Source organism: Engystomops pustulosus, chromosome 5, assembly GCF_040894005.1.
Source record: "Engystomops pustulosus chromosome 5, aEngPut4.maternal, whole genome shotgun sequence".
Lineage (NCBI taxonomy): Eukaryota > Metazoa > Chordata > Amphibia > Anura > Leptodactylidae > Engystomops > Engystomops pustulosus.
This window is the reverse complement of record NC_092415.1, coordinates 152,920,376-152,947,868: the sequence shown is the minus strand read 5'-3', so window position 1 is coordinate 152,947,868 and position 27,493 is coordinate 152,920,376. Positions and strand designations below refer to the sequence as shown.

At 41.2% G+C, this 27,493-nt stretch overlaps 1 protein-coding gene across 4 annotated transcripts in view; it reads left to right on the top strand.

Annotated features, from left to right (window-relative positions):
- Nucleotides 1-27,493, top strand: part of MYRIP (myosin VIIA and Rab interacting protein) — a 285,392-nt gene that overhangs the window by 13,696 nt on the left and 244,203 nt on the right. For 2 of the 4 annotated variants that reach the window (XM_072153449.1, XM_072153452.1), the window contains exon 2: nucleotides 8,134-8,227. The exons of 1 other annotated variant lie outside the window; for it this stretch is intronic. In XM_072153449.1, coding sequence (XP_072009550.1) covers nucleotides 8,226-8,227 — 2 coding nt within the window. In that variant the 5' untranslated portion in view covers nucleotides 8,134-8,225. Of the gene's footprint in view, nucleotides 1-8,133; nucleotides 8,228-18,757; nucleotides 18,850-27,493 lie in introns of all 4 variants that reach the window. One more of the 4 variants, XM_072153451.1, reaches the window with a different exon arrangement.

Here is a 27,493-nt window from a genome sequence, read left to right as displayed (position 1 = left end):
CTATCATCAAAATCAAGCATGATAAGCCAGGGACTGTGACTACGGTAATCGTCACATATTTGTTATCCATGGTTTCCTTCTAAAATAAATGTTTATGCTAATGAGCCCGAGGGGCTCTGGGGTTGTTTCCAGAGCCCCTCAGTGCTGCATGGTCACAGACCTACTCTGCTCATTGTAACAACGAGTGTATTGTCATCACTAAGGGACTCTGGAACCCCCCGATTCCCTTATACTTATTAGCATAATGTTACAAGTTGATTTTTAGACAGAAGGAGGCCACATAAGAAGATTACCACAGTCACAGTGCCTGAATCTATGAGTAAGTGCCCTCTTTTATCTTGCTTGATTTTGATGGTAAAAACAAAAGCTGTTGAAAACCTGTGTGTGCTGAAAACTATCAAAGGCATTAGAAGGAATGAACCACAATTTTAAAAATGTACATTTTTTAGCATATTTATTTATTAATAGAAGAATAAAGAAAGGTGCACTCGGCAGACAGAACCAAAATGTTTTTGAAAGTGTCTTTATATATGGCTGAGTATATTTCTGTATATTCCCACCTGTGGCCAAGGGTGTTTGTGCTTGGCAGCTACCAAACTGAGAATTGCATATGAACCATATGTGAGCTGACAGTTTTTCATCATGTTTGTGTTTACCATCCCGTATGGGACAGAGGGGAAACGGGAAACAGGAAGTCTATGCTTTCTCTTAGGACGCTGTTGATACCTGTTGAGAAAAGTTGTCACAACCTGCTGAATATAAGTGTCTGTCAGAGATATTTGATATTTGTTGCCTAAATTTACTTCTTCATGCTCCAGTTGATACCACTACGGGGCAGAGAAGGATTGTCAAGAAGACCTGTACTCGATCAGATGAGTGGGTATTTTTTTAATTGTTGTATTTGTAAAGCGCTGTGGAGTATGATGGGCGCTATACAAATAAAGATTATTATTACATAGTCAACCTTGAGTTTTGATGACTAGAATAATTCCATTAAAGGTAGTTAAGGACTGATGTCTGCCCACAATAACTTAGACAATGACATTAGGCCCTGAAACTAAACCCAATTCCCAGCTGTCCTTGCCTAATTACCTCACTTAATCCTAGGCGGTAAGGGACAAATAGTCAACGTTAGCTACCTGCACTAGTAATCTCTGGAGCTGGGTCAACACCAGGATAAATGCAGCACAAAGTCGCAAGGCAGAAGATTAGTCTGAATACAGGCAGTGGGTCCAAATACCAGAATACAGAGTATGGAAATAATAGGATACCAGGATATCATGAGCTTTCAACAAACTGGGTCTATTGCAGGTACATAACTAAGTGCAGAGCAGATGATTTATGTGATGCTGATTCCAGGAATGAATGAAGCAGAGCTCTCATATCTAGACCAACCAGAACTGCAGTATGTGAGTGGATGGAAAGCCTGTTAGTAATAGTGGGTTTTCCTTGGATGAACCAGAGCAGAACTGCAGGAGAGTGAAATGTGTGATGCAAATCAATCAAGGCATTTAGCTAACATGAACTACTGTTCACACCAGAGATGTCATAGTGAAAAATAATAACCCATCAGCGCATCCACAATCGTGATCTACAGAGAGATGATGATGCCGCCTCAGATGCTAAAACTAAGCTGTGCTGTAGTGGGCACTTGCAATATTCTCACAGTATGGTATTAACAAAGAGGGAACTGCCCTTAAAAATAGGAACCAGCAGAAAATGGGTGCTGGTGACAAAAATGAAGCAGTTCATTCTGCCATCATAGAGGTAGTGACGTAGTGTAGCATACCAAAATCTTTAATGGTAAGCTATTTTGATCTTTACTGATGGGTTACAGGCGGTCCCCTACTTAAGAACACCTGACTTACATACGACCCCTAGTTACAAACGGACCTCTGGATGTTGCTAATTTACTGTACTTTAGTCCCAGGCTACAATAAACAGCTATAACAGTTATCACAGGTGTCTGTAATGAAGCTTTATTATTAATCCCGGTTCTTATGACAATCCAACATTTTTAAAATCCAATTGTCACAGAGACCAAAAAAAATTTGGCTGGGGGATACAGTGATAAAGTATACAATTCCGACTAACATACAAATTCAACTTAAGAACAAACCTACAGACCCTATCTTGTATGTAACCCAGGGACTGCCTGTACTTAGGATTATCTGTTGTGTATTTACCTATTGTACCCCAATACAAAATGTTAAGTTTAAAGGGTAGACAGGACAGTTCTGTGATGAGGTCTGATAAAGCCTTCCTGCCCTTGGAGTATTTTAGCCACAAAAATTGGTGAACATATCTGTTATTTTTTCATAAAGTCTTTCTATCCTTGGAGTATTTTAAAAATTCTTGTAGCCATAAAACATTGGTGAACAATCTGTTTTTTTTTTTTAAAGAAATGCTGAAGGATTTAAGCCGTCTCTGATCATAGGGTAGTTACATCCATGTGAAAATGTGTCAGGAATCTTTTTTTTTCAGAATGTTAAATTCTTTCTTTCAGGATAATATAATAGGATTAAAAGAGATTTTCAGTCACAAGATAAAACTTTATAATTGCATCATAGGATTTGCTTGTACACTGACTATAGAAAGAAAGATTATAATACAAATGATTCTGAGAAACCAACGGGTTATGGCGGACTTTTATTGCACAGAGTGTCTTGATCAGGATCTAATTATTTTTGTTACTGATATTAGAGGAAAAAAATTGTTCCATTCAATCATTTATTAACATTTTTCACCATTTTCTTCTTAGATTGTCTTTTTTTTAGATTATAAAAGAATTGCAACTGCTTTCATTTCTGTCCAAACCCCTAAAGCATAAGTTGAAGTTTTAGCCATTGTATTTCTATGGAGACTTCCTATTGTGCAGAGCAGAATAGCATTTCCTCATGCAGAAGCACAGGCGTATATTAGACCAGGTTGCAAATTTTAAAACCCCTCAAGAATCTAGCCACCAGACTTGGGGGGGGGGGGGGGGGTAAGTTACTCATGTTATTAAAGAAATGTACCTGTGTGATCGGTGCATGTACGCTGCCATTTTTCTAGGCATTGGGGCTCCCCATGACGTCATTGGGAAGCATTTAGGTGGGGCCGTTGGCATTTATAGAGTCAACACTCCCGTTTGGTGTCAGCACCAACTGTGGGTGTTTGGGGCTGCCGGTATAGCGTCCACTCATTACTAATATTTTCCCATAAATGTAACCATGTTGTCTCTTAAAAACGGATTGGGGGATTTTTTTTGAGCCAGGCGCCAAAGAAAATGTACACAAAAAAGTTTTTTTGTTGTGGTGGAGTTGCAGCGTCAGGCCCCAGTGCTGGATGTGGGTCCAGATGAAATATGCGGCAAAGAAGGAAAATGCGGGGTCAAATAGGAAGACGCGCTACGTCCAAAGTAAAGTAATAAGGGTTTTATTAAAATTATGACAACGCGTTTCAACACCGTAATGGCGTCTTCATCAGGTCAAAAAACTGCAGGGGATCCTGCTGCTTGAGTGGCAGAATCTGTGCTGCCAAGTGTTCAAACCGTGGTGTTCGAGTGCAGCAGAGGGATCACTCCCTAGTTGTCCTTGGATACAGCCACCCCCCGACTCTGGCAGAAGTAGCTAGGAATACAGTATTGAGGCCACCCTGACCACCTGGATTCAGCGTACATTACCACTGATTTCTGTGGGATATTCAGTTACTCCAGGCCATTTCATATACAAAAGTAATTTGTTTCTTTGCACAATCACTTCAGCAGTGGCCTTATCTAAGAACAACTTCCACCACACGGCAGAGACACCATATGGCAGAGTTTAACTGAATGTAAATGCACAGTCGGTAATACCCCTTCATTTTCTCCAGATAAAGCAGGGGACAGCACACTTTGCTACACTGTCTGTGTGTCTAATGAGCAGTACAGTGCCGTGCACTCACTCATTCATGCTCCAGAAGTTGCGGAGATGAGCTTAAGACTAATTTCCAGGAAGTTCTATTATGTTTTTTTAGAGAAGTGAAAGAGTTGCTATTGGCAGATTTGGGATCCTAAAAGACACATGAACAATGTTTTTTCATCCAAAAAATATTCTTTCCACAAATATTTTCTCTGGGTCACTCCAAAAATAGTTGTCCTAAGACTGCACCCAAAAGTAGCACCAACAAATGGTTACCAAATTTAAGACCCAAAGGATTTTTTATAGTTATTAGAAAAACATTTTTACGTATACGCTTAATTGTGATTAAAATAAATGTATTTATTACAAAAACATAAATAAGGGGGAGAAAGCAGAGGGTTTTACAGACAAAAAGAATGATAAAAGCAAATATGGGTCGCCGGAGTCAGATATGTGAAATATATGTCTAGCCACCTAAAGTTAGGGGTCTAGCTTCTATTTTCTTTTTCTAAATATTCTATTGCACTTCCCCTACTATACCACCTGTCTGATTATTGCACTATCCCATATAGAAAACTAAGGTCTAGTCCAGTGATGGAGAACCTTTTAGAGATCGAGTGCCCAAAATGAGACCCAAAAAACACTGGTTTTTCCCGAAGTGCCAACACGGCAATTTAGGCAGTAACAAACTTGTTGCTACCAGAATTTTGGAGCTCCAATCCGACCCTGTACACACCTTTTCACTCTTTGGACAGGACCAATCAGCACAGGATGGGTCACTTTAAAATAGCAGGGCACTACTTGGACTGCCTGAGACTGCAGGAAGATGCCATGTCTGGCAAACTCTGTGCCTGGGAGACAGCCCATGTGCCCACAGAGAGGCCTCTGAGTGCCATCTCTGGCACCAGTGCCATAGGTTCGCCACCACTGGTCTAGTCAATGAACATTTTAGATTTCATAAGAGATAAAGTTGCATCATTATGATTGGGCTTCCATTTACTGATCAAACAGCACAGTGGAGTAGGAGGACTTGGCAGTGAGGACCCGTGCCCAGGAGAGACTCCGCTAGACGCGTGTTTCGCCTGTGGCTTCATCAGGAGAAATGAACAAAGTTAGTTTAGTGGCCCCAAACCTATTGACTGTATTACTTTAGGTTGTTGAAGACCAGAAAGAAGCTTCTTTAAAAAGCAAACCTTGTTTTATTAACTACATTACAGTATATACAACTACTTAGAACATGTACAGTAAATGGCATCATTACAACTGTTTATAAGTACATGTGAACCTATAATAATGTTTTCTAGTGCAATTTAGAAAATAGAAACCAATATCCGATCGTTGACTGCTGCCTACAAATCCGCATAATAAGGCATCCTTAGGGTGCCCTAGCACGTAAATGTAATGCTTGCTCACTGACTCATAGTAATGAATGGATTCCTGGAACTAGTTATTTAGAGTGGAAAACCACTAAAATAATTACTATTTCTGAGTTTTCCTTCATTTTTACTGCAGGAGGTGCAGAATTTAATTGTCTGCATTTTAATTGTTTATGCGACATTAACCTGGTGTTTGCCAAAGAGATTTGAAGTAATCATTTCTGAATGGAAGCTAAAATGAGGGGTGTATTTGTCTTGTTTACTATCATTGAGTGCTTCAAGTTCTTGTACTTTGGGTACCATAAATAACCTAGTACAGGCAGTCCCCAGGTTACGTACAGGATAGGTTTGTTCTTAAGTTGAATTTGTATGTAAGTCGGAACCGTATGCTTTATAATTGTAACCCCAGCCAGGATTAACAATAAAGCTTAATTGCAGACACCTTTAGTAACTGTTATAGCTGTTTACTGAAGTCTACGGCCAAAGTAGAGTAAATACTTTGGTGTTCTTAAGTAGGGGACCGCCTGTAATGGAAATTTACACAGCTCATCTCATAGTATGTATGGTATATTGCATGTTTTGAATGAGCCATGCATGTGACTGCCTTTTTTCTGGCAGCTGCAGTATGATAGTTCAGAATACCATAGCCCTACTAGAACATTGCAACAATGTTAGAACTATTACTAATATTGTCCAATAGAAAAAGCGTGAAGCAGCACTCACCAAAAAACGTATCCTTTATTGAATGATGCAGCACATAGTGAAATGCAGTGACGGGCTAACAGGTGCTTTCTCAAACCATTGAACAGCTAATATTGTTCTTCCTATTTAATATTAAAGGACATTAATATTAATAAGTATTAAAGGAGCATCTTTGGGACATTAAAGTTGTTGAGCCCTACTCTCTGCACTCCTACTGGTTAAAAAAAGCTATAAAAGCAAATTATGAGGAACATATTGTTATATTAAAATTTGTCATATTTTAGTGTGACTGGAATAGGCTTATTCATTTTGGGTGTTGGGGTTAATCTTTGTATAGAAAACAAAAAATAAGGTTCGAAAAAAGGTCCAGATCCATGAAGAAATTTGCTGCTTTGCTGCTTTTTTCAAACTCATAGACAGGTAGTTGCATATAACCTTAGTGACAAAGAAGGAAGGCGTCTACATAGGATCAAACATGGCTTTAATGGGTTTAGTGGCCTAATAATAAACAATAAAAATGTTGCTTTTCATATGTGATCTTCAGTTGCTCTTGTTCCTCTTCTTTCTGGCCCCTCTCAACAAACAAGAATTTTCTCCTAAGCAGTCAGTGGCTGAAACAAGTTGCCAATGAGACCATCAATCTGATGGGTGCTGTTTCCTTGTGCGAGTGGGTGCTGTTTCTTGTTTTCAAGTGTGTGCAGCATCGAGTAACAGGGTATAATTTGCTTTTAAACCATAGGATGTGTAAATTTACCTTAAACACAAGGTTTTGGCAAAGTTCAGGCAATATTGTTCTGACAGTCTGGGATGTTATCAGGCAATATAATTATGTGATTTACAACAATAATAGCATGACAGTAGGTTAATCTGCTACTGTGACTAGTACATTTGTAAATGCTTATTTAATAATAAGGTTTTAATAAATTATAACTTGAATATTTATCAGCAGAAAACTTAGTAACCGGCACTACGGGAAAGAAATATTGGGTAAATAACCCTTTTATGGAGTACAGGCAGTCTCAGGGTTACTTACAAGATAGGGTCCGGAAGTTTGTTCTTAAGTAGAATTTGTATGTAAGTCGAAACTGTATATTTTATAATTGTAGATCCAGACAAAAAAAAATTGGGGCCCAGTGACAATTGGAGTTTAAACATTTTTTTGCTGTAAGGGGACTAAGGATTATGAATAAAGCTTCATTACAGACACCTTACAGCTGATTATTGCAATCTGGGACTATAGTAAAGCATCCAGAGAGCTTCACCAGAGGTCACAGGGGTCTGTCTGTAACTATGGGTTGTCTGTAAGTCGGGTGTCCATAAGTAGGGGACCGCCTGTACTAGACTAATCCTTAAAGCAGTTCTCCGGCATAAAAGGTTTATAAATATAGGTTTCCAATGGGGTATAAAACTAATCAATGCACCACACTTCGTCCAGTGCGTTGCGGCAGCACCCGTCACCACCCACCTCAACTTATATAGCAGTTGCAGGCTGTAGCAGGTGCGCAGGGGTTCATGACGTCCCTCCCGAGAATCTGTATACCAAGAGAAGCAAAAAACTGAAAAAAAAAACCCATCAAGGCATCTGATACTAGTTTATTTGAATATGCTGTGAAGAGATGATGCACGATATTTCATTCATATTCTGAATGTGTTTACTCTGTATGGTGCTACCTAGTAACCATTGATGACGATAATCTGTGATGACCTTAGGCTCTATGCACACAATATTCCTGTTATTTGTCATCAAAGCTCTTTAGAATTCTTTATGAATTTTTTTAAAGGCTTGTTTTAAAGGTAGATAAATATAAAGGCCCGATAAAATACATATATTAGTAAAGTCTTAAAACAATGTAAAGATATATGTAATATCAGTAGATAACATTTAAACAATGGATGTGGGGGACTTACATGTCATTAGAAGGGGACCTGTCATCTGTTATATAAACATATCTTTTTAGACACTGCAAATAATATAGTCAAGCTCTAAATGAGAAAAGAAGATGCAGATTTGTGGTTAGCTATATGTTGGCTACAGAGTTATTCACAGTATTCTGTCATAATTTACATGTAAATAAAATTTATGTGATTTAGAAAAAATCTATAAACTGCAAGGAGACTGATTGACTCCTCCTGGTTGTGTAACTAGTAGTTACTTCCTCTTCTTGACTCTCCAGGACACCAACACATGCATAGTTATTCCATCAGAACACAGCTGATCTATATTATGTGATGGCTCACTGGACTGGATTCTTGCTGTCCCAAGGAGATGTAAGTATATATCACTTATCTCCAGCCCAATAGAAGAAGGTATGAATTAGCTGCTGATGGTGGTAAAGTTGCGGCACAAACTATGCGCTGCAGCTTCTGATCAGATAGAGCATTGTCTATAGATGTTCTCAAGGCCGACCCCCAGGCCAGATGTGTTTCGGAACTTGCCAGTGTTCCTTCCTTGATGTGCAATAACTTAATGTGACTAGTAGAGGTTTACCGTATATACTTCATAAAAGCGTCTGAAAAGCCTAATAGTGTGGGGAGAAGTGGGCACTAGTAGAATGCTAAAGGTATATATGTAATGGATGTTTATAGTAAATGATAACAGATATAAAACTAAAAACTCCTTGGAAATGTTTGATGCCTCCTATATAATGAGACTAGTCACATGATTTCTGCAATGTGATTTTGAACCATTGTTCCACACAAACACTGAAACCTCGACGGTTCCATAAGCTCCTTCTAAACCTCTGAACTTTAGTTAATTCCATAGATATTCTATTGGATTCAGACCAGGTGATTGGATGGGCCTTTCTCAATGATTTTTTCCTTTTTTTTAACTATTTGAGAGTTTCCTTGACTATTTGTTTGGAATCATTGTCTGAAATATCCATCCTTGTTTCATCTTAATCATCCTGGTATATGGTGGCAGATTTTGATTAAGAATGTGTCAGTACATTTGTCCATTTATTTGAAGTTTGCCAATGCTGTATCCTAAAAAAACAGCCCCACACCATGATGATCCCACCTCCAAACTCCATAGCTGGAATGGTTCCCAGGTTGTTTGGAGCGCCTTTTGGCCTTCAAACATGGTGTGTATTATGGCATCCATAGGGTTACATTTTGGTGTCTGGCAAGACATATTCTCTCAGCGATTGAACATGCTTTTTGCAGAAAATCAGCAATGGAGTCTTGTGTGGTGAGCATGCATACGTACCATGGACGTTGAGTGCATTACTTATTGTTTTCTTTAGAACACTTTTACCTGCTGATTCCCGGTATTTCTTTAGCTCTTCAGAGATGAAACTTGGCTTTTCAACAGCTCCTCTGATAATTCCTTCTCTGTCTGAAATCTTGCCGAGAGCACCTGGTTGTGGCCAATTTATGGTGAATCCACTTCTGGATTATAGCCCCAACAATCCTCACTGGAATTTTCTCCAGTAGTTTAGAAATTCTCCTGCAAGCAATGCCATCAGTTTGTTTTGGAGCCATAAGGTTACAAGTGCCTTTTGTTTTCACCATGAGACACCATTTATAGGTAAATGGGATTCTTACCCTTCTTGCCTGTTGGCTTCCAGAACAGGAAATCAGAAGAGAATACAGAAAATATTACTTATAGCTACATGGAAATATACACATTTTCTGCAGTCAGCCATTGAATTTATCACATTTCAGAGAGCAGAATCTTCAGTGCATCTGTAGCATGTCAATTTTGGTTATAGAATATATTTCCAGCTTATAAATGAGAGCTACGGTATATAATATCTTTGTTTGCTGGTACAGATTTCCTGCTTGAAAATTAAGAATGAAAATTGGCAACAAATCTGGACCTATCTTAAAAGAGTAGATTTTTAGATTAGGAAGATTCTCATGTGATGGTACCAAGATGCCTGCAGTTTTTGGACCTGTCCATTGATTATATTATTGATTATATTTACGTAGATTTGCTTTTGTGGTTTAACATAAAATTGCCATAAGTAGTAGTAAAGCATGATGCTGTTTTTCATTTTTTCCTGGTTATTCGAAAAGTAGTAATGCAATAGTGATTATAATAGTCAGGGCCGGATTATAGGCGGGGCTCCCGGGGCTCTAGCCCAGGGGCCCCCACCATCTTGCCCCCCCCAGGGGGCCCCCACCAGATCGCGCCCCCCGGGCCCTGACTCCTCACCCGCCACCTTCCTGAGCCGTCCGCCCGACACCGGCACAGGTGACCGCCTCCCCGCATATCCCCCTGCATGGCCGAGCCGTCCGCCCCCCGGCAAAGGTTCCCGCCTCCCTGCCCGCCCATCCCGCTGCATGGCTAAACCTCCCCGCCCGCTCGTAATCCCGCTCGAGCTCCCTCCTCCCCTGCCCGAACAAACGGCCGTCCTTCGCTTCCCAACCCCGCCTGAAAAGCGGCCGTCCTCCGCTCCCCAACCCCGCCTGAAAAGCGACCGTCCTCCGCTCCCCAACCTCCCACCGGCGGAACAATCGCCCGTCCTCCGCTCAACCCCCTCCTCCCACGCCCGAACAAGCGGCCGTGCTCCGCTCCCCAACCCCGACCGAAAAGCGGCCGTCCTCCTCTGACCCCCCTCCCCCCACTGGCGGAACAAGCGGCTCTCTGCCGCTCCAATTCCCCCCCCCCCCCCGGCGGAACTAGCGGCCGTCCTCCCCGCCAGAACAGGTGTCCGCCCTCCGCTACTAACGCCCGCCCCCACCGGAACAAGCGCCGTCCTCCGCCCCCCCCTCTGGAACAAGCGCCGTCCTCCGCCACCCCCCCCCCCCTCTGGAACAAGCGCCGTCCTCCGCCCCCCCCCCCCTCTGGATCAAGCGGCCGTCCTCCGCTTGAACCCCCCCCCACCGCCGGAACAGGCAGTCGCCCTCCCCCCGCTCTCCCCGGCCTAACATGTGATCCCCCTGTCCAAACCAGCAACCGACCGACCCCACGCCGAACAAGATCCACCCCGAACACCCGCCTGACGCGACTGTTGGTCATCCAAAAAGGGTAAGTATACACTACATATGTATTTATCTGTGTGTATATATGATGTATATTCTGTGTATATACAGTGTATGTACACTGTATATACTGTGTGTATATATGCATCTACTGTCTATATATTTATATACTGTTTATATATGCATCTACTGTGTATATACTGTGTATATATGTTTAAACTGTGTATATGTGTATATATGCATCTACTGTCTATATATTTATATACTGTGTATATATGCATTTACTGTCTATATATGTATATACTGTGTATATATGCATTTACTGTCTATATATGTATATACTGTGTATATATGCATTTACTGTATTTATACACACATATATTTGTATAAGCATATATATACATATGCTTATACATATATGCTGTGTATGTGGTATGTATGTATATGTTCTGTATACTGAATGTGTGTGTGTGTGTATTTCCCATATGTGTGTGAAAATGCTGTATATACTGAACGTGTGTGTATTTGCTGTATGTGTGTATATTCTGTATGTATATGCAACATGTGTATATATGGTCAGTGTATACTGTATGTGTATATATATATATATATATATATATATATATTGTATATAATGTGTATGCCGTATGTGTTATGTATATATACTGTATGTGTGTATATACTTTATGAGTTTGTGTTTTAGTGTATAAATGTATATGGGTACATAAATGTGTGTGTATACTTGTATATATATGGGTGCAAGCATACGAGTGTAGAACTTTATGTGTGTATATAAAGGTGTGTATATATCACTGTATAAATGAGTGTAATTGTATAAACTGTGGGACTGGATGTCTGGTGCGGGCTGAGGTGTATGTTAAATGGGACTGCATATCTGGTAGGAGAGAAGGTAGATACAAAGATGTGTTACTGGGGATGAGGCGGCTGTATGTAGCTGTGTTACTGGGGATGAGGCGGCTGTATGTAGCTGTGTTACTGGGGATGAGGCGGCTGTATGTAGCTGTGTTCCTGGGGATGAAGCAGCTGTATGTAGCGGTGTTACTGGGGATGAAGCAGCTGTATGTAGCGGTGTTACTGGGGGCAAGGCGGCTGTATGTAGCTGTGTTACTGGGGATGAGGCAGCTGTATGTAGCTGTGTTACTGGGGGCGAGGCGGCTGTATGTAGCTGTGTTACTGGGGATGAGGCGGCTGTATGTAGCTGTGTTATTGGGGGCGAGGCGGCTGTATGTAGCTGTGTTACTGGGGATGAGGCGGCTGTATGTAGCTGTGTTACTGGGGATGAAGCAGCTGTATGTAGCGGTGTTACTGGGGGCAAGGCGGCTGTATGTAGCTGTGTTACTGGGGATGAGGCGGCTGTATGTAGCTGTGTTACTGGGGGTGAGGCGGCTGTATGTAGCTGTGTTACTGGGGGTGAGGCGGCTGTATGTAGCTGTGTTACTGGGGATGAGGCAGCTGTATGTAGCTGTGTTACTGGGGGCGAGGCGGCTGTATGTAGCTGTGTTACTGTGGGTGAGGCGACTGTATGTAGCTGTGTTACTGGGGATGAGGCGGCTGTACGTAGCAGTGTTACTGGGGATGAGGCAGCTGTATGTAGCTGTGTTACTGGGGTGAGGCGGCTGTATGTAGCTGTGTTACTGGGGTGAGGCGGCTGTATGTAGCTGTGTTACTGGGGGTGAGGCAGCTGTGTATAGCTGTGTTACTGGGGGCGAGGCGGCTGTATGTAGCTGTGTTACTGGAGAGGCGGCTGTATGTAGCTGTGTTACTGGGGGCGAGGCGGCTGTATGTAGCTGTGTTACTGGGGATAAGGTGGATGTATGTAGCTGTGTTACTGGGGATAAAGTGGCTGTATGTATCTGTGTTACTGGGGGTGAGGTGGGTGTATGTAGCGGTGTTACTGCGGGGATAGTGGATAGTGAGCAGGAGGACGTGTATGCACGCTACACTCAGTGGGGGCCTCCACCAGATTTTGCGCCCAGGGGCCCCCACCAACCTTAATCCGGCCCTGATAATAGTCTATGACATCAGTAAAAAGTTATGCTAGAAGTCTGCAGTGGTAATTATTCATGTTGTTCGCTTCAAACAACTGCCAAGAAGTCAGAAAGCTTAGATTGTTCAGCTGAAATGATGTCTGTGATCCTGAGAACAGCCCTGCAGAGATAACTATCCTCATTTGTGCAGCATCTACATGCACAATCTCATCTCCTCTGTTCTGATTGACCTCAGCAGGGATTTCTTTCTTTTCTCACATGATACATAGGTAATTGACTAAAAAAACATCATTTGCTAAGATAGTGGAAAAGTTTTTTCCCTAATTTAAAGGGGTCAATTAGATAGGAAAGCAGTCAAAACCATTAAGCAAGTATATTGTGTACAATAAAACATACTGTCAAATTAAAGCATAACTGTAACGTTACTTGCCAAAAAAATAGTTTTAGCACCGCTAGAAAGAGCCTTTGACAACAATTCCAATTATACCTATATCATGCTTCTGGCTTCTTCCTATGATGATATATAGGGCTAATAGATATATGAGGGTATCTGTAAAATCCTCTCAGATTCTCTTGAAGTGGACAGGATTTCCTGGATGTTTAGAAATGATCATATAGTAATCTACTACACAACAATGAAAAAGTTATCACTCAAGGTCCTAGAGTTTTTTACATGCTGCCTGGACTGATATTCTCCTGCACCCAGCAGCTACTAATCATGAGTTTACACAACTACTATTGCTCCTCCCAACAACATCCTCCTACCCTCCTCTCTTCTTCACTGTCTAGATATGGATAAGGTAAAACCCCTGCTAGCAGGCAAACAGCTGTGGATAGCTAATGAATGTAAATTAGAAAATGTTTTTTTTTTAAGCCTAGTGCAGAGTTAGGCAAATTATGAGCGATTATGAGATTGCTTTTTCATCACATGTTGTACTTCATTTTAGTGGTAAATTTTGGCTAATAAGTTTTGCGTTTATTGATAAAAAAAAATAAAAAATTATGATTTTTTTGAAAAAGTTGCCATTTTCAAGATTTTCAATTATCTCACAGTCTACCACCTAAATGAGTTGCTAAATAACATTTCCCATATGTCTACTTTACATTTTCATAATTTTTGAAATGTCTGGATAATTTATTTTGCTGTCATGCGGCTTCCAACTCCAACATCGTATTCAAGGAGAGTTCAGAATTCACTTTTTGGGGGATCATTACTGTTTTAATTGAAATTTGAAATATATATTATTAGACACCTGTTATATATCAATACATTTACAAATCTGTACCCCCAAACTATCAGAAACAGCTTTTTGGAAGATTGTTAACCCCTTGAGATCTTCATAGTAATTAAATAAAAATGGAGTTGAAATTTAGAACGGTCCAATTTTGTGGGTAATACATTCAATTAGCCCTAAAATGTACATGTTTGCAAAAGATTAAAGAAAAAAGCCATCTTAAAGTTTGTTATGCAATTTCTCCCAAGTACAACTCCCTAGTTGCCAAGTGAGGGTTTATTATTTGCGGGATGGGATGCATTTTTCAGTGGTACTATTTTGGGGTGGCTATACCCTATTGCTAAAAATATATAAATTTTTTTTGTGGGGGGGGGGGTGTGTCGAAAAAAAAACATCAACGCTGTAATTGATTTTTTGGTGTTCACCATATACCTTAAGTAATAATTTAGATTTATGCAACGGGTCAGTATGATTAGTGCGATTCCAAATTTCTATATTTTTTCTTACCTTTTACTAATTTTATACACTAAAACCTCATTAGGGGATGAAATCTATAATTTTTGCATCACCATTTTCCAAGTAGCATAACTCTTTTAATTTTTGGTCTATATAGCTGAATGAGTTCTTATTTTTTGCAGGACATGTTGTACTTTACAACAGTACCATTTGTGTATTGATACGTTTTTTGATTCCTTTTTTCAGTTTTCAGTTTATTTTTTGCAGGACATGTTGTACTTTACAACAGTACCATTTGTGTATTGATACAGTTTTTTGATGACTTTTTTCAGTTTTCAGTTTAAGTGGAACAATTTAGGTAAAAATCATAATTTTTGGTGGGTTTTTAAATTTTTTTTACAGCGTGCAGGTATATTGATTTTGTTTTATTGTACGTGGTGGTGGACGTGGTGATACTACATATTTCGGGTTTTTATAGTGATATTCACTTTTTATATTGTATATGTAAGTGTAATGGGGCTTTGGGGGCTTTTTGGTTCATTTATTTGTTTATTTTAATGTAAAACATTTCTTTTTACTGTTTGACATGTCCCACTATGGGACATGAACAAGCAATCGTTTGAATTCACCAGACAGGACTTGAGGGTTCCTCCTGCAGGCCCAGGTACCTGAGACTGCAAAAAGAGAAGGTGTGGACATGGTCAGATTATCATTGGAGCCATTGAAGCTCCTGCTCTTGGCCCCACAATTCTTCCTGTTCAGGTAAGCTCCAATGGCAATCTGAATTTTCCCACCTTCTGACAACGATATTGGTGTCCTCGGGACCATTGAAAGCTAAATACCACAGAGCAAGAAGATTTTAATAATTTAATGATAGAATTGCTGTGTTGGCATTTTGCAATAAATAGGCGGGTCTGGTTTGCATTTTGGGCACTCGGTCTCTAAAAGGTTCGCCAACACTGATCTAAGTACTCTGGTTTGCCCACTAATGCACTTATATATAGTTTAATTAGATTGCTTTAATATAGCCCTAGAATAGTGAATCACTTTCAGAAATTACATTGTCAACCCTTCTGGGGAACAAGACTGATGTAATAGAGACAATGGGGTGAATTTTCATCATGAGTGAGTGCATAGTGCACTAGTTATGATACACCCCCAGGCAGTATATGATGAGCCTGATATACTAAATATCCCTGTAACCCTGTGTCAGTATGAGGCGTCCCCATCCTGGCCTATTCCACATGGCAATCCTTTGTATAAAGTATAAAGGTGGCGTGGAGGAAAAACGGCCATTTTGGGACTATAATTACAATAGGAAATAAAATATATTTTTATCTAAGTTGTCTTTGAGCATTGATAACATATCACTACAAGAAGTCCCTGGGTTAATGTAAAGGATTACTTTAGAACAAAACTACAGGTTCTGTAGGTATGTTCTTTAGGAAATCAACCATAACAACCAAGGGACATTTACTCATAGATCCAAGAAATGGTAGTAATCTTCTTATATTTGTTATTGGTGACCTCCTTCCTTCTACAATCAACTTTTAAAATAATGCTAATTGTTTCCCTAGTCCCTCTGTGATTTGGCTTTACAGACTTTTACACTGTCTCAACCTCCCCCTTCTACTTCAGCTGGAAGTGCTCACTGCAAAAGTGCTGAGTTAGCCCGGGGAGGGTGAGATTGTATAATAGCGTGTAAGCCAGGTCACTTAGGGGCTAGGGTTTTCCTTCAGGCTCATTTGCGTCATTTTAAAAGTTTATTTTATGAGGAAGGAGACCATGGATAACAAGTTAAATATGTAGGTAAATCAGAACTGGTATAAGTAACTCCAGACATTTTTTTGTCCCTGTGGAAATTTGATTTTCAGAACTTTGGATTGTCAATGGAACAAGACTTAAAGGAGATTACCTATAAAAAAAAATTCCCAAATCACAATCCCATAGTGATGTTTACTCTTAAAGATCATTTGTAACCACCTACTTTACAATTTTAGTCAGTTTCATTGCTGTTTTAGCTCTTATCACTCAGTGATGGTCAGTGTAAGATTCCAGAGTGTGGGCAGGGACTCTCTAAGCAGATGCATTATGATCCATCTAGTTCTCTGTGGTTAGATTATCAGGGTAGAAGGTTTATATACACTTTAATTTATCTTCTGAACATTGTTCTAGTATCCGACTCATAGAGAGAGAGAGATGAGACATATGAGAGATGTTGAGATCCATGAGATGCATATTACACACTGTCAGCTCCGCTACATATCTGCTCTCACACTATGAGGTCTGTTGTGCCTCGCTCCACCTCCCCGGATAAATAACTTATCTGCCTGTAGCTTGCAGCTTCTCTCTCCTCCCGATGTGAGGTGTTTGCTGGCAGGAAGTGAGTGTGTTTGTAAGATCCGTCCATGTGTGCAAAGGGGAGGGGCAAGAGGCAGAGACAGAAATCTCAAGTCATGCACCGTCAAACAGAAAAGCAATATGGCTTTCCCGACCCTAAGTCAGAAGATACAGGGTGGGAAACCAGGGGCAACTGAAATTGTTTACACCAGGACAAATAGAGACAGGTTGGACTTATATCTGTGAAATGCTGTATTTTTATTAATAACAGTGAATTAGAGAATGTGTTATTTTGTTATCCTGAGTACATTTAAGAAACTTGTCTTAATGGGAATACCCTTTTAACTGCTGGTCATTTCAGCCGGAGACTAAAGTACAGTAAATTACCAGCATACAGAGGTCTGTCTGTAACTAGGAGTTGTCTGTTAATTGGGGGACTGCTTTTAATTTCTTATCAACTTGGCCATTTTGTACCTTCCTAACACAGCCCATTTTTTCAAATCTACCGTGTGTCACTTTAAGTAGTTATAACTTTGGAAACCTTTAACATATCCAGGTTATTTTGAGACATGACACATTGCACTTCAAGTTAGTTAAAAAAAACTGGGTGATATCTTTTGTGTTTATTGATGAAAATAAACAGATATTTACCTTAAATTTGGAAAAATTCCTGATTTTCGAAATTCAAAATGTCTTACTTTTCTGACACACCAAAATAATTGGATAACTAACATTTACGAAATGTCTTCTTTATGTTGACATGTTTTTTTATGCGTCCTCTCATTTTTGTAGGATTTTCACAGAAAATGCAAAATCATACTTTTAATGGACCTGCACATCTTTCAAGTCATTTTGACTTTAAATCAGATAATACTGTGCTCTCACATGACCCTACTGCCACGGTTCTGTCTAACAATCAATATATAAAAGAGAACTATGTATAGTGGATTCACAAATCTCACAAACTAGTGTTATCCATATGTAGAGATATTTTTGCTTCCAAAATATAAATTCATAAAATAACAATAAACAATTAAAAATGCAATTAAAAGCAAACCAAAATGCACTTTATAGTTTAGTACACCTATTTAAGCCTTTATTAGCATGAATTGTTGAATTCTAGCTCCAGGTAAGTTGAAGTAGTGACAGACAGCACTTTACCAGCAGTGACTGGGCCTCCATGAGGAGCATTTGTTCAGTGCTGCATTGTTTTCAACATGCCACTGATATTGTCAGTGCTGATGATGCCAGTGCTGATGACGCCCCACCGGCTGCTTGAAAAAGCTCTGGCCATGACAGATGATTTAATGGTGGCTCAGGTGGAAGAAGAGGAGGAACAGGTGTCAGACCATTCAACACATGGCCTCCATTATGGGTTGCTGTCTAGCAAGGGGAAACTTTTGTAGGAGTATGGAGAAAGGGTTTTCCTCACAGCAGAGTGACATCCTGAACAACTCACAGCATCAATAGAGTGTGGCTGGAGAGATGCAGAGGAGGAGACAGTATTGACACATCACATTGAGGGCAGCTTGTCCTTGCATCTGGGCAGCCAGGCCCACATGAGCCACTATATGCTTAAGTACACCCGAGTTGCCCGGACAATCACCAGTTCAGTTTACTGTGTGGCCACCCTACTGGATGATGGCATCCTTAATCCCACTACTAGAGTATGAGGTTCTACTGATTTCCACCTGAAATTGAGAGCTCAGTGGCAGCGGGAGGAGGAAGTCTCTAACACAACAGGAACACCAGCACCACCTCAGGAGTGAGAGTTCTCCTCATCTTCATAATTGGAAACATGGACAGAGCTTGCCCTCTATCTCTTGCAGTTGCTGTCCTGCCCTGCAGCAAGTGTGCGCTCACCGGCAAGAGGATCTGCCAATTCACAGCCAATGTGGACACATCCACTAAAATGAACCAGGTATGGAACTCAGGCAACTTGGCTGCGTCTGAATAAGTTGTTAGAGGTTGAAGTACCGCATGACCTGAACTTTAACTTGAAATTGTCAAATTCCGCATTTGCTGGATTCAATATTGAAATTGTTATACTCTGACTCCACTGGATTCAAAATTTAAATTGTCATATTGTGCATTTACTCGATTCAGCCTTTAACCACAGTGAGAGAAAGGTTTTGTAGTTTTCCCATTGTTTCTTTTAAAGGAAACCTAATAAGGTAGATCATGTGGCAGGTTCCTATAATCTAGTGTAGGTTTATGCTTTTCTGAAGCTAAAATTGTTAATAAAGTTAATAAATCTTTTATTTTAATTTTTTATTTTGAGTAGCCACGCCGTGGAGCGGGAGCTATAGCTACTCCACGCCCTAGTAGCCTATTATGATCCTTACAACCCCAGTCTTCAGCGCGCCGCTCACAGCAGCTGCGCACAACCGTCTGAGAAGCCGGAATTCTTTGCATGTGCTGTAGCTCCGGCTTCTGAACTTCTCAGCTTGGCTGTTGCGAGCTGTGCACTGAAGACTGTAGTAGGTGGGATCAGAAGAGGCTACTGGGATGTGGTGTAGGTTTCTTTTAATGCTATGAGAATAACTGGGTCTGGACACCCAGTGCACCTTTAACTGCATTGAGCGGAAGGGTTTATGGTTTTCACACTGCTTCTTTTAACCCCTTACCAACGTGCGCGGTAATTGTACGGCACGCGTCGGGTGCGGATACATAGAGAGGGATCACGGGCTTATCCCTCTCCTTAGCTAGCCCATTGATTGCCTCCAGGAAAACTGCCGACGGTTTCAAAAAGATGGCAGCTATCTTGGTGAGGTTTGTCGGGGAGCGTCAATTGGTCGCCATAACAGCCTTGGGTCTTCTGAAGTCTGGCAGTCTCGTTTTCAAGAAAGGATAACATCAAGAAAGGATCACATCAAGTGATGTATATTGTATATTGCAGCAAACACTTACCAGTAACTCGGTTCTAGCAGTTTTGCTGGTGGCTTCAAATAGATGGCGGCGCACCGGCATCAAAAGGCCACACAGTCCTAAAAATGGTAGCATTGAAAACGTCATCAAAAGTCACAAAAATTACACCACCCACAGCTCTGTACACCTAAGTATGAAAAAGTTATTATTACCAGAAGATGGCAAAATATATATTTTTTTTTCTGCAGGAGGTTTTGTTAAGTTTGTTTTCACTTTTGTCCGGTTCCTTGAATTCCATGCCAACAGTTTGTTTCAGTGGATTTTGGATGGATAATAAAGCATCCTGCCTCACTGATTTGTATCCACTCCAGAAGGTTTGTTTGTCATTAATGTCAGCACTTTCTTATTGAGGTTCAGTGAGTTTGTTTTTATAGAAAGAGAAGTTACTTGAGTAAAACTGTTTGCACAGCTCACAGCATATGAACCATTGGCACAGAGAAATCACCCAAGGGTAAAAGACCTTGCAAGACTTGATCAAAACCTCATATTGGAAAGTCAGAACAGGGAGTGTAGATCCCAATCTCTGAAGTAATTTAATGTTCTGAGCTCAATATTTCGCATCATGTAATAAACTCATTTACATAAGATGGTAATAATCACCCCAAATTTTGCAGACAGTAAATTTCTAAATTTGAGATATGCAATTTACATCCCTCATTGTTATGCCAAAACATTATGTATAAATTACTTTTTTGTACAGTGATGAGATGACTCTTCCCAATTCTTGCCAGAGGGGGGAAATTATTGTGCAGGACCAAAGTTCATGTAGAAAAGTGCCCTCTGCATCTCGCTACCTGTACCATCTCACTAGTAACTTATATCCTGCCTGCTGGTTGTGAGAACTGATGGTCGTATAATGGAAAAGCTCAGTTCTTGGGTTGTTAGCCACCTACTGGCCTCCCTCCACTGTTTAAAGACCAAGTCCTCACAGCCTGGGGAGAAATCTGGGTTGCCAAGAATCGGTATAAGAGGGGATTTCAATGGCAAAAGTCTGTAGGTTCCAGCCAAGGTAGCACCTGTAGAGGTAATTGAGTAAAAGACTGGTCCAGAAGGATCCAGGGCTTTACACTTTAATTACAACACCAATTCAGGACTCTCGTTAAGTGGTTGCGTTGTAGTAATTTCTGAAATCAGGGAGCCCTACTCCTCCTGATCTTTTGGGCATGAATAGGGTGGGACAATTGATTCTTGCTGGTTTGCCCATTTAAACAAAATCATGTTGCAGGGCGTTTAGTGAGCAAAAAAAGGCCGTAGTTAAATGGATAGGGATGGCCTGAAATAGAAGTTGAACAATTGAGAGAACAGGTGTATTTCTTGCATTAGATTGGGTAAGGAAATATGCAGGTTGGAAATGAAGAAAAGCAGGTCATCAGCATAAGAAGAGCCTCTGATTTCAATACTTGAAATGTCCTGGTTGTTACGAATTCTGCGTAGAAAGGGTTCTATAGATAGGACTAAGAGCATGGGGGAAAGAAGGCACCAATGTCGTGTACTGTTCTGGATGTTGAAACTTTCCGACAAAACACCATTCACACAGACTGATGCCGAAGGAGTAGAGTACAGGGACAACACTCAGGCAGGCATGTGATCACAAAGTCCAAAGTGACAGAGAACTTTGGACATGAAAGACCAATGGACTCTATCGAATGCATTCTGAGCATCCCTGGAGAGAAGCATGAGAGGCAAATGTTCAAGTTGCGCTTTATGTATAAAGTTAATTGCCATAGTGGTGTTCTCCCTGGCCTCCCTACCGAGTATAAATCCTGCCTGATTCGAGTGAACAGGCAACAGTGGTGCTAAATGTGTCACTAAACTAAACTTTGGAGAACAGCTTAAGGTCCTGATTCAGCAAGGAATAGAGCATTGTGTTATATCTTTCCCCAGTTTAGGTATAAAAATGGTAGCTTAGAGGACTTCTTTTGGGAGAGGAGAACCAGCAGCCACAGCATTAAAGGCCTTCATCCAGTGGGGCTCAAGTACTTTTGCAAACATTTTTGTAATGGCCGCTACGGAGCGTTGGTGTTCAGAGGGGCGCTGCCCCTTCTGCCCCTTCTGGTCGTCTCCACATTGGCCGCCGGCCATTTGAGTTGCTTTCAGTGCTGCAACCCAACTAGTTTGCCCTACTCTGGTTTCTGCAGGACCTGCGATGACATCGCTTCCTGTGATGTAAGAGAATTGTTCATGTGACCTGAACAACCAATCTTGGCCCACCAGCAGGTATTTTGTGGACCCTGCTCTCTCCTTCAGTGCCTGAGGGTCAAAGTACCTTGTGACTTGCCTGAAGTGCTCTACTTCCTTTCTACTGTATAACCTTGTCCTCTGGATCTGCACTGGGGTTCCTGTGTTCTACTTCTTGGTGCCTACCTCTGACCTTGTTCCGGTGTTCCACTAGTCTTCTTACGACCAGGTGTAACGTGTTGCTATCTCCTTAGTGGTGCATCTGGTGTCCCCTTGGTTTAGCCATCAGGAGCACTGTAAAAAACAAGGGAATCACTGGACCATTGCCCTCTGCTTTGTGACAGCTTTGTAGTAGTGTAAGGAAAAGCCATCTTTACCCGTCTGGATCTCCTGGAGTGCTGTCCTTCTGCTTCATTGTCTATCAGTGTGGGCAGTCTTGACACAACTAAATAAGATTGTATCTTATGTCTGAGTTAAGCTCTAGCTTTTTGGGATACTGGTTGCTCCAGGTTATAAAGCATCTGGTAATAATCTCTGAAGGCTGCGACTATGTCGTGGCTAAGATATAATGCTGAACCAGTGGGAGATGAGATTTTTGGAAAGTTCTTGTGCAATCACAAATCTTTCAGTGCTCTGGCCAAAGTCCCGCCACACTTATTGCTGTATTTGTAGAAGTGCCTACGGCATATAGCAAGAGTACCTTTGGCCTTGCGATGAGTAAAGTGCGCAGAGCCTCCCTGGCTTAGATAAGGGTTGTCCTAATGTCAGGGGTAGGAGATCTCTTATGTGATAGCTCCAGGGATGCGATCCAATAGAGAAACTATAGCTTGGGCCCTCTCTCTCTTACAGCGACAGACGTGTGTTATCAGAATGCCACGGATGGTATTTTTATGGCCCTCCTACTCTATGCAAGGGTTCACGTCTTCAATGTTAGTTCTGTCAAAGTGGTTAATAATAGAGTCCCTCATTTCCACTACGACTAGGGGGTCTTCCAGAAGAGATGCATTTAGCTTCCATTATCATTGAAAAGCATCAGGATTTGGGAGTGAAATGGACATAGAGATCAGAGCATGATCTGAGAAGGTGATGTTGTCTATAGTGGCTCTCTAGGTCTCTGTAGTGTAAGAACAAATAGTCCAGACTAGAGTAGTTGTTATGGACAGTGGAATAGAATGAGAAGTCTTTATCTGAGGGATGTAAAAGCCTCCAGGTGTCAATTAGTGGTGCTCAGGATAGAGTGTTTTCCAGGACTATGTAGTCCCTTAACATTAGGAGAACCTAATAGTCAGCTCATCTGAAACTCTACCCGGACGAGGCATGTCTACCACCTGGTGGAGGGAGGGGGGAGGAAATGGGAAAAGATACTGAGTCCAAGAGGCAAAAAGAGGAGGGCAGAAAAGTAGGACAGAGAAGAGTAAGAATACAGTTGTAGAGGGGTAATACCCCTATAAATGATGCAGCTGGAGAACATAGTAGAACATTAGCGGAGCTTGTTGACCAACAGGCATTAATTACGAAGATAATAAGAAGTCCAATAACATCGTCCCCCTCATAAGCAGTTGCTTATGCATACAGTGCTCAATAACAGGAGCAGGAGGTTCAGAACTTAAATGTTTCCACTAAGTGAAAGTGAATCACTGGTCACTGTTTTTCAGTGCCCAGTGCCCTGGAGCATCTGAATATTAGGAAACCTACATGTACCCTTCACCTACACCACAGCACTCTGGTCAATGACCTTGATTCAAGGTATGTCCCAGCGGTGGGGCATACGGGTCTCTCTGACAAGTATACCCCGGCAGCGAGTAAAGCCACTACTGGGGATGTCACAATGTAAAGTGGTGGTTGCAGTAATGCTGTACACCACGCTAAATGGAAGCATGCGTATCAGTGCCATGAATCAGCATAATACAGATTTAGGCCATCAACCCAACATGCCCCTTATACAATGCTTTACCTCTTTGGTATTTAAAGATTAAAGGGGTTTCCCCACAAAAGATAATTTTCACATTTCAATCCCCTAGTGATGGTACCACAATAAAGATCATTTTAACCCCTTACTTTACAGTTTTACTCAGTGTTATTGCTCTTTTAGCTCCTATCATTCCCTAAGCTGCACAGTGCAAAATAACAGGGTGTGGGCGGGGACTCTCTAAGCAGACACATTGGGGCAGATTTATCAAGAATATTTCCAGTTGCACATGGCAACCAATCACAGCTCAGCTTTCATTTTACCAGTGCTCATGAATATTTTAGAGGGGAGATGTGATTGGTTGCTATGGGCAACTGGAAATATTCTGACTTTCAGACACTTGATAAATCTGCCCCATTGGGGCTTAGATCATCTTACATTAATAGGTTCCATTGGTCATGGTGGATTTTATGATTGATCATTATTTCATGGCTTCTGCCATGGTGCAAATGTAAACAGATCTGTATTGGGATATTGGGATATTCCACATTTAAATAACATGCTTATATACAAGTACAGGACCCATTCTAGGTGTATGTAAGGGCCCTGCATCCACTGCCCTGCTAATGTGAACATAGCTGTATTGGGATATACCATAACTCCAGAAAAGCCTACAGTGTTCATCCTAAAGTTCTTTTAAAATCTCCACTCAAGTCTATTTGCATAGGTGATGTGCAGGGTCCATTAATATTTTCAACAGTTTTTGTCCTTTTTAATGATTCAATTTCCAAAAATGAACACATACATAGGACCAATTATAGCCATTCACCTGTATATGCAGCCCCAGCAGTCACTTAAATTAAGTGATTTTAGATAATTAAACTACCGTATATACTCGAGTATAAGCCGACCCGAGTATAAGCCGAGACCCCTAATTTTACCACCAAAAACTGGGAAAACCTATTTACTCGAGTATAAGCCGAGGGTGTAGTATACAGCCAGCCCCAAGTAGTATACAGCCAGCCCCCTGTGGTATACAGCCAGCCAGCCCCAAGTGGTATACAGCCAGCCAGCCCCAAGTGGTATACAGCCAGCCAGCCCCCTTATGTAGGCAGCCAGCATGCCCCCTGTATGTTAAGCATATTAAAAAAAATAAACTTAATACTCACCTTCCGGCGATACTAACCCCCGATTCTCGGCGGCAGCTCCCGTTCCCCGGCAGCTACACCGCCGCATCATAGTGAGCGCCGGCGGGGAGATCGCATGGACGCGACTCCGCCGGCAAGAAAAGAAAGAAGACAGAAGCCGCCGCTGGGGATCGAGAGCTACCGCCAAGGATCGGGAGCCGGCGCCGAGGATCGGGGGTAAGTATCGCCGGAAGGTGAGTATTAAGTTTATTTTTTTTATGTGCTTAACGTCGGGTTCGTGTGATGTCTGTGTATATTACATGTGTATAGGCGAACAGAGCATGTCAGGTACTTGTGTAGGTGATGTCTGTGTCTATCATATGTGTATGGGAGGAGAGAGCATGTCAGGTACTTGTGTAGGTGATGTCTGTGTCTATCACATGTGTATGGAAAAACACAGCATGTCAGGTATTTGTGCATCTGATGTATGTGTCTCTCACATGTGTATGGGATGGAGAGAGTATGTCAGGTACTTGTGTGGCTGATGTCTATGCCTCTCACATGTGTATAGGAGAACAGAACATGTCAGGTACTTGTGTAGCTGATGTCTGTGTCTATCACATGTGCATGGGAGAACACAGCATGTCAGGTTCTTGTGTATCTGTTGTCTGTGCCTCTCACATATGTATAGGAGGAGAGAGCATGTCAGGTACTTGTGTAGTTGATGTCTGTGTCTACCACATGTGTATGAAAGAACCCAGCATGTCAGGTACTTGTGTAGATGATGTCTGTGTCTTACACATGTGTATAGCAGGACACAGCATGTCAGGTACTTGTGTAGATGATGTCTGTGTCTTACACATGTGTATAGCAGGACACAGCATGTCAGGTACTTGTGTAGATGATGTCTGTGTCTTACACATGTGTATAGCAGGACACAGCATGTCAGGTACTTGAGTAGCTGATATCTATGTCTATCACATGTGTATAGGAGAAGAGAGCATGTCAGGTATTTGTGTAGTTGATGTCTGAGTCTATCATATGTGTATGGAAGGACCCAGCATGTCAGGTACTTGTGTAGATGATGTTTGAGTCTATCACAGGCAGCAGATAAAGCACAGACACTAGCAATTGCTATATATTACACACGGACATGAGCAGGTTGAGGGGTGGGGTAACAGGGTTGATATCCCTTTCTCTTTCATATGCTCAGACTCATTTGCATAATACACAAAATATTATTTCACTATTATTTTTGTATGGATCAACTATATAAAGGCTGGGATGATATCGTTGTGAGCTGCTCCAACAGGTAGTGGTGACAGAATTAGTTACAGAGACCTGATGACAGGTGTCCTTTAACACAGGTGCTGAAGCGACTGTCATCATTCATTTGTTATTGAAAAATGTTGCAGTACGTAAACATCTTACTGCTATAGGGAGAATCGGGGAATGGGGTTGATTGTCATTTCTTAGCTAGGATACAATAATTATGCAAATTTGGATATGAATATCTGACAAGCAGTTTATCATTAATTGTCTAGAAATATTGTACCTTGTTAAATTTGGTAACATACATGATCATTTTACTAGGTAGATCATGTATTTTCCTTCTTTCCTACAAAGAGCAGTAAATGATTTGACAGGTGATTTTTTAAAGAAATATGAACTTACCTGAGATTCAGTTATAATAAAAACTATATCAAGGTTTAGGCATATTGTGCAACCTAAAAATCCATGAAATCCATCAAATGACATTTTAATTTCAGCAAATCTTTGAAATGATATGTTTGCTTTTGCATTTCCCCTTCAGAAATTCATTCACATTTTTCTTTCCAAATGTTTTATTTGTTTGATCCTTATCTTTTTGAGTGGAGTCGCTGCTACTTATGACTGTCATCATTTATCATTTTAGCATCTTTAATGTATTTATAGGTAAATTATGTCCCTTTTGTGGAGCAAAGAAAGTACTTGAAACTGGAGATAAGTAGTTGAAAATTGTATGGTATTAATATCTGGGTCATCAACACTGACTGTTAGAGAAAGCTCTTAAAATGAAAGTCCAATTACTGGAGATAATTTCTGATGAAAGAAAAGATCTGTTTTACCATCTCCTTTGTATATGGCTTGCACAGAAAAAACCCTCCTGTTTGCCTACATGCCGTAATCAACTTGCCAATCAGTAATGCCGCATTCACATGACCGTAGGGGACTTTTGTACTACTGCAAGCCTGCGACTATACATACGTCCCCCATAGACCTGCAGTTGCCGCAAGGAGCGATACGGCGCTGCATGTGTCTCCTATCTTTCCCCATGTTATGAACCGTGCGCCGTAGATCGCTATGGAGAGGGGAGGGAGTCATCCGTCCTTCTCTTCATGGCGCCGGACGTATGCCCACTCGGCAGTAGTCGTGCGGGCATA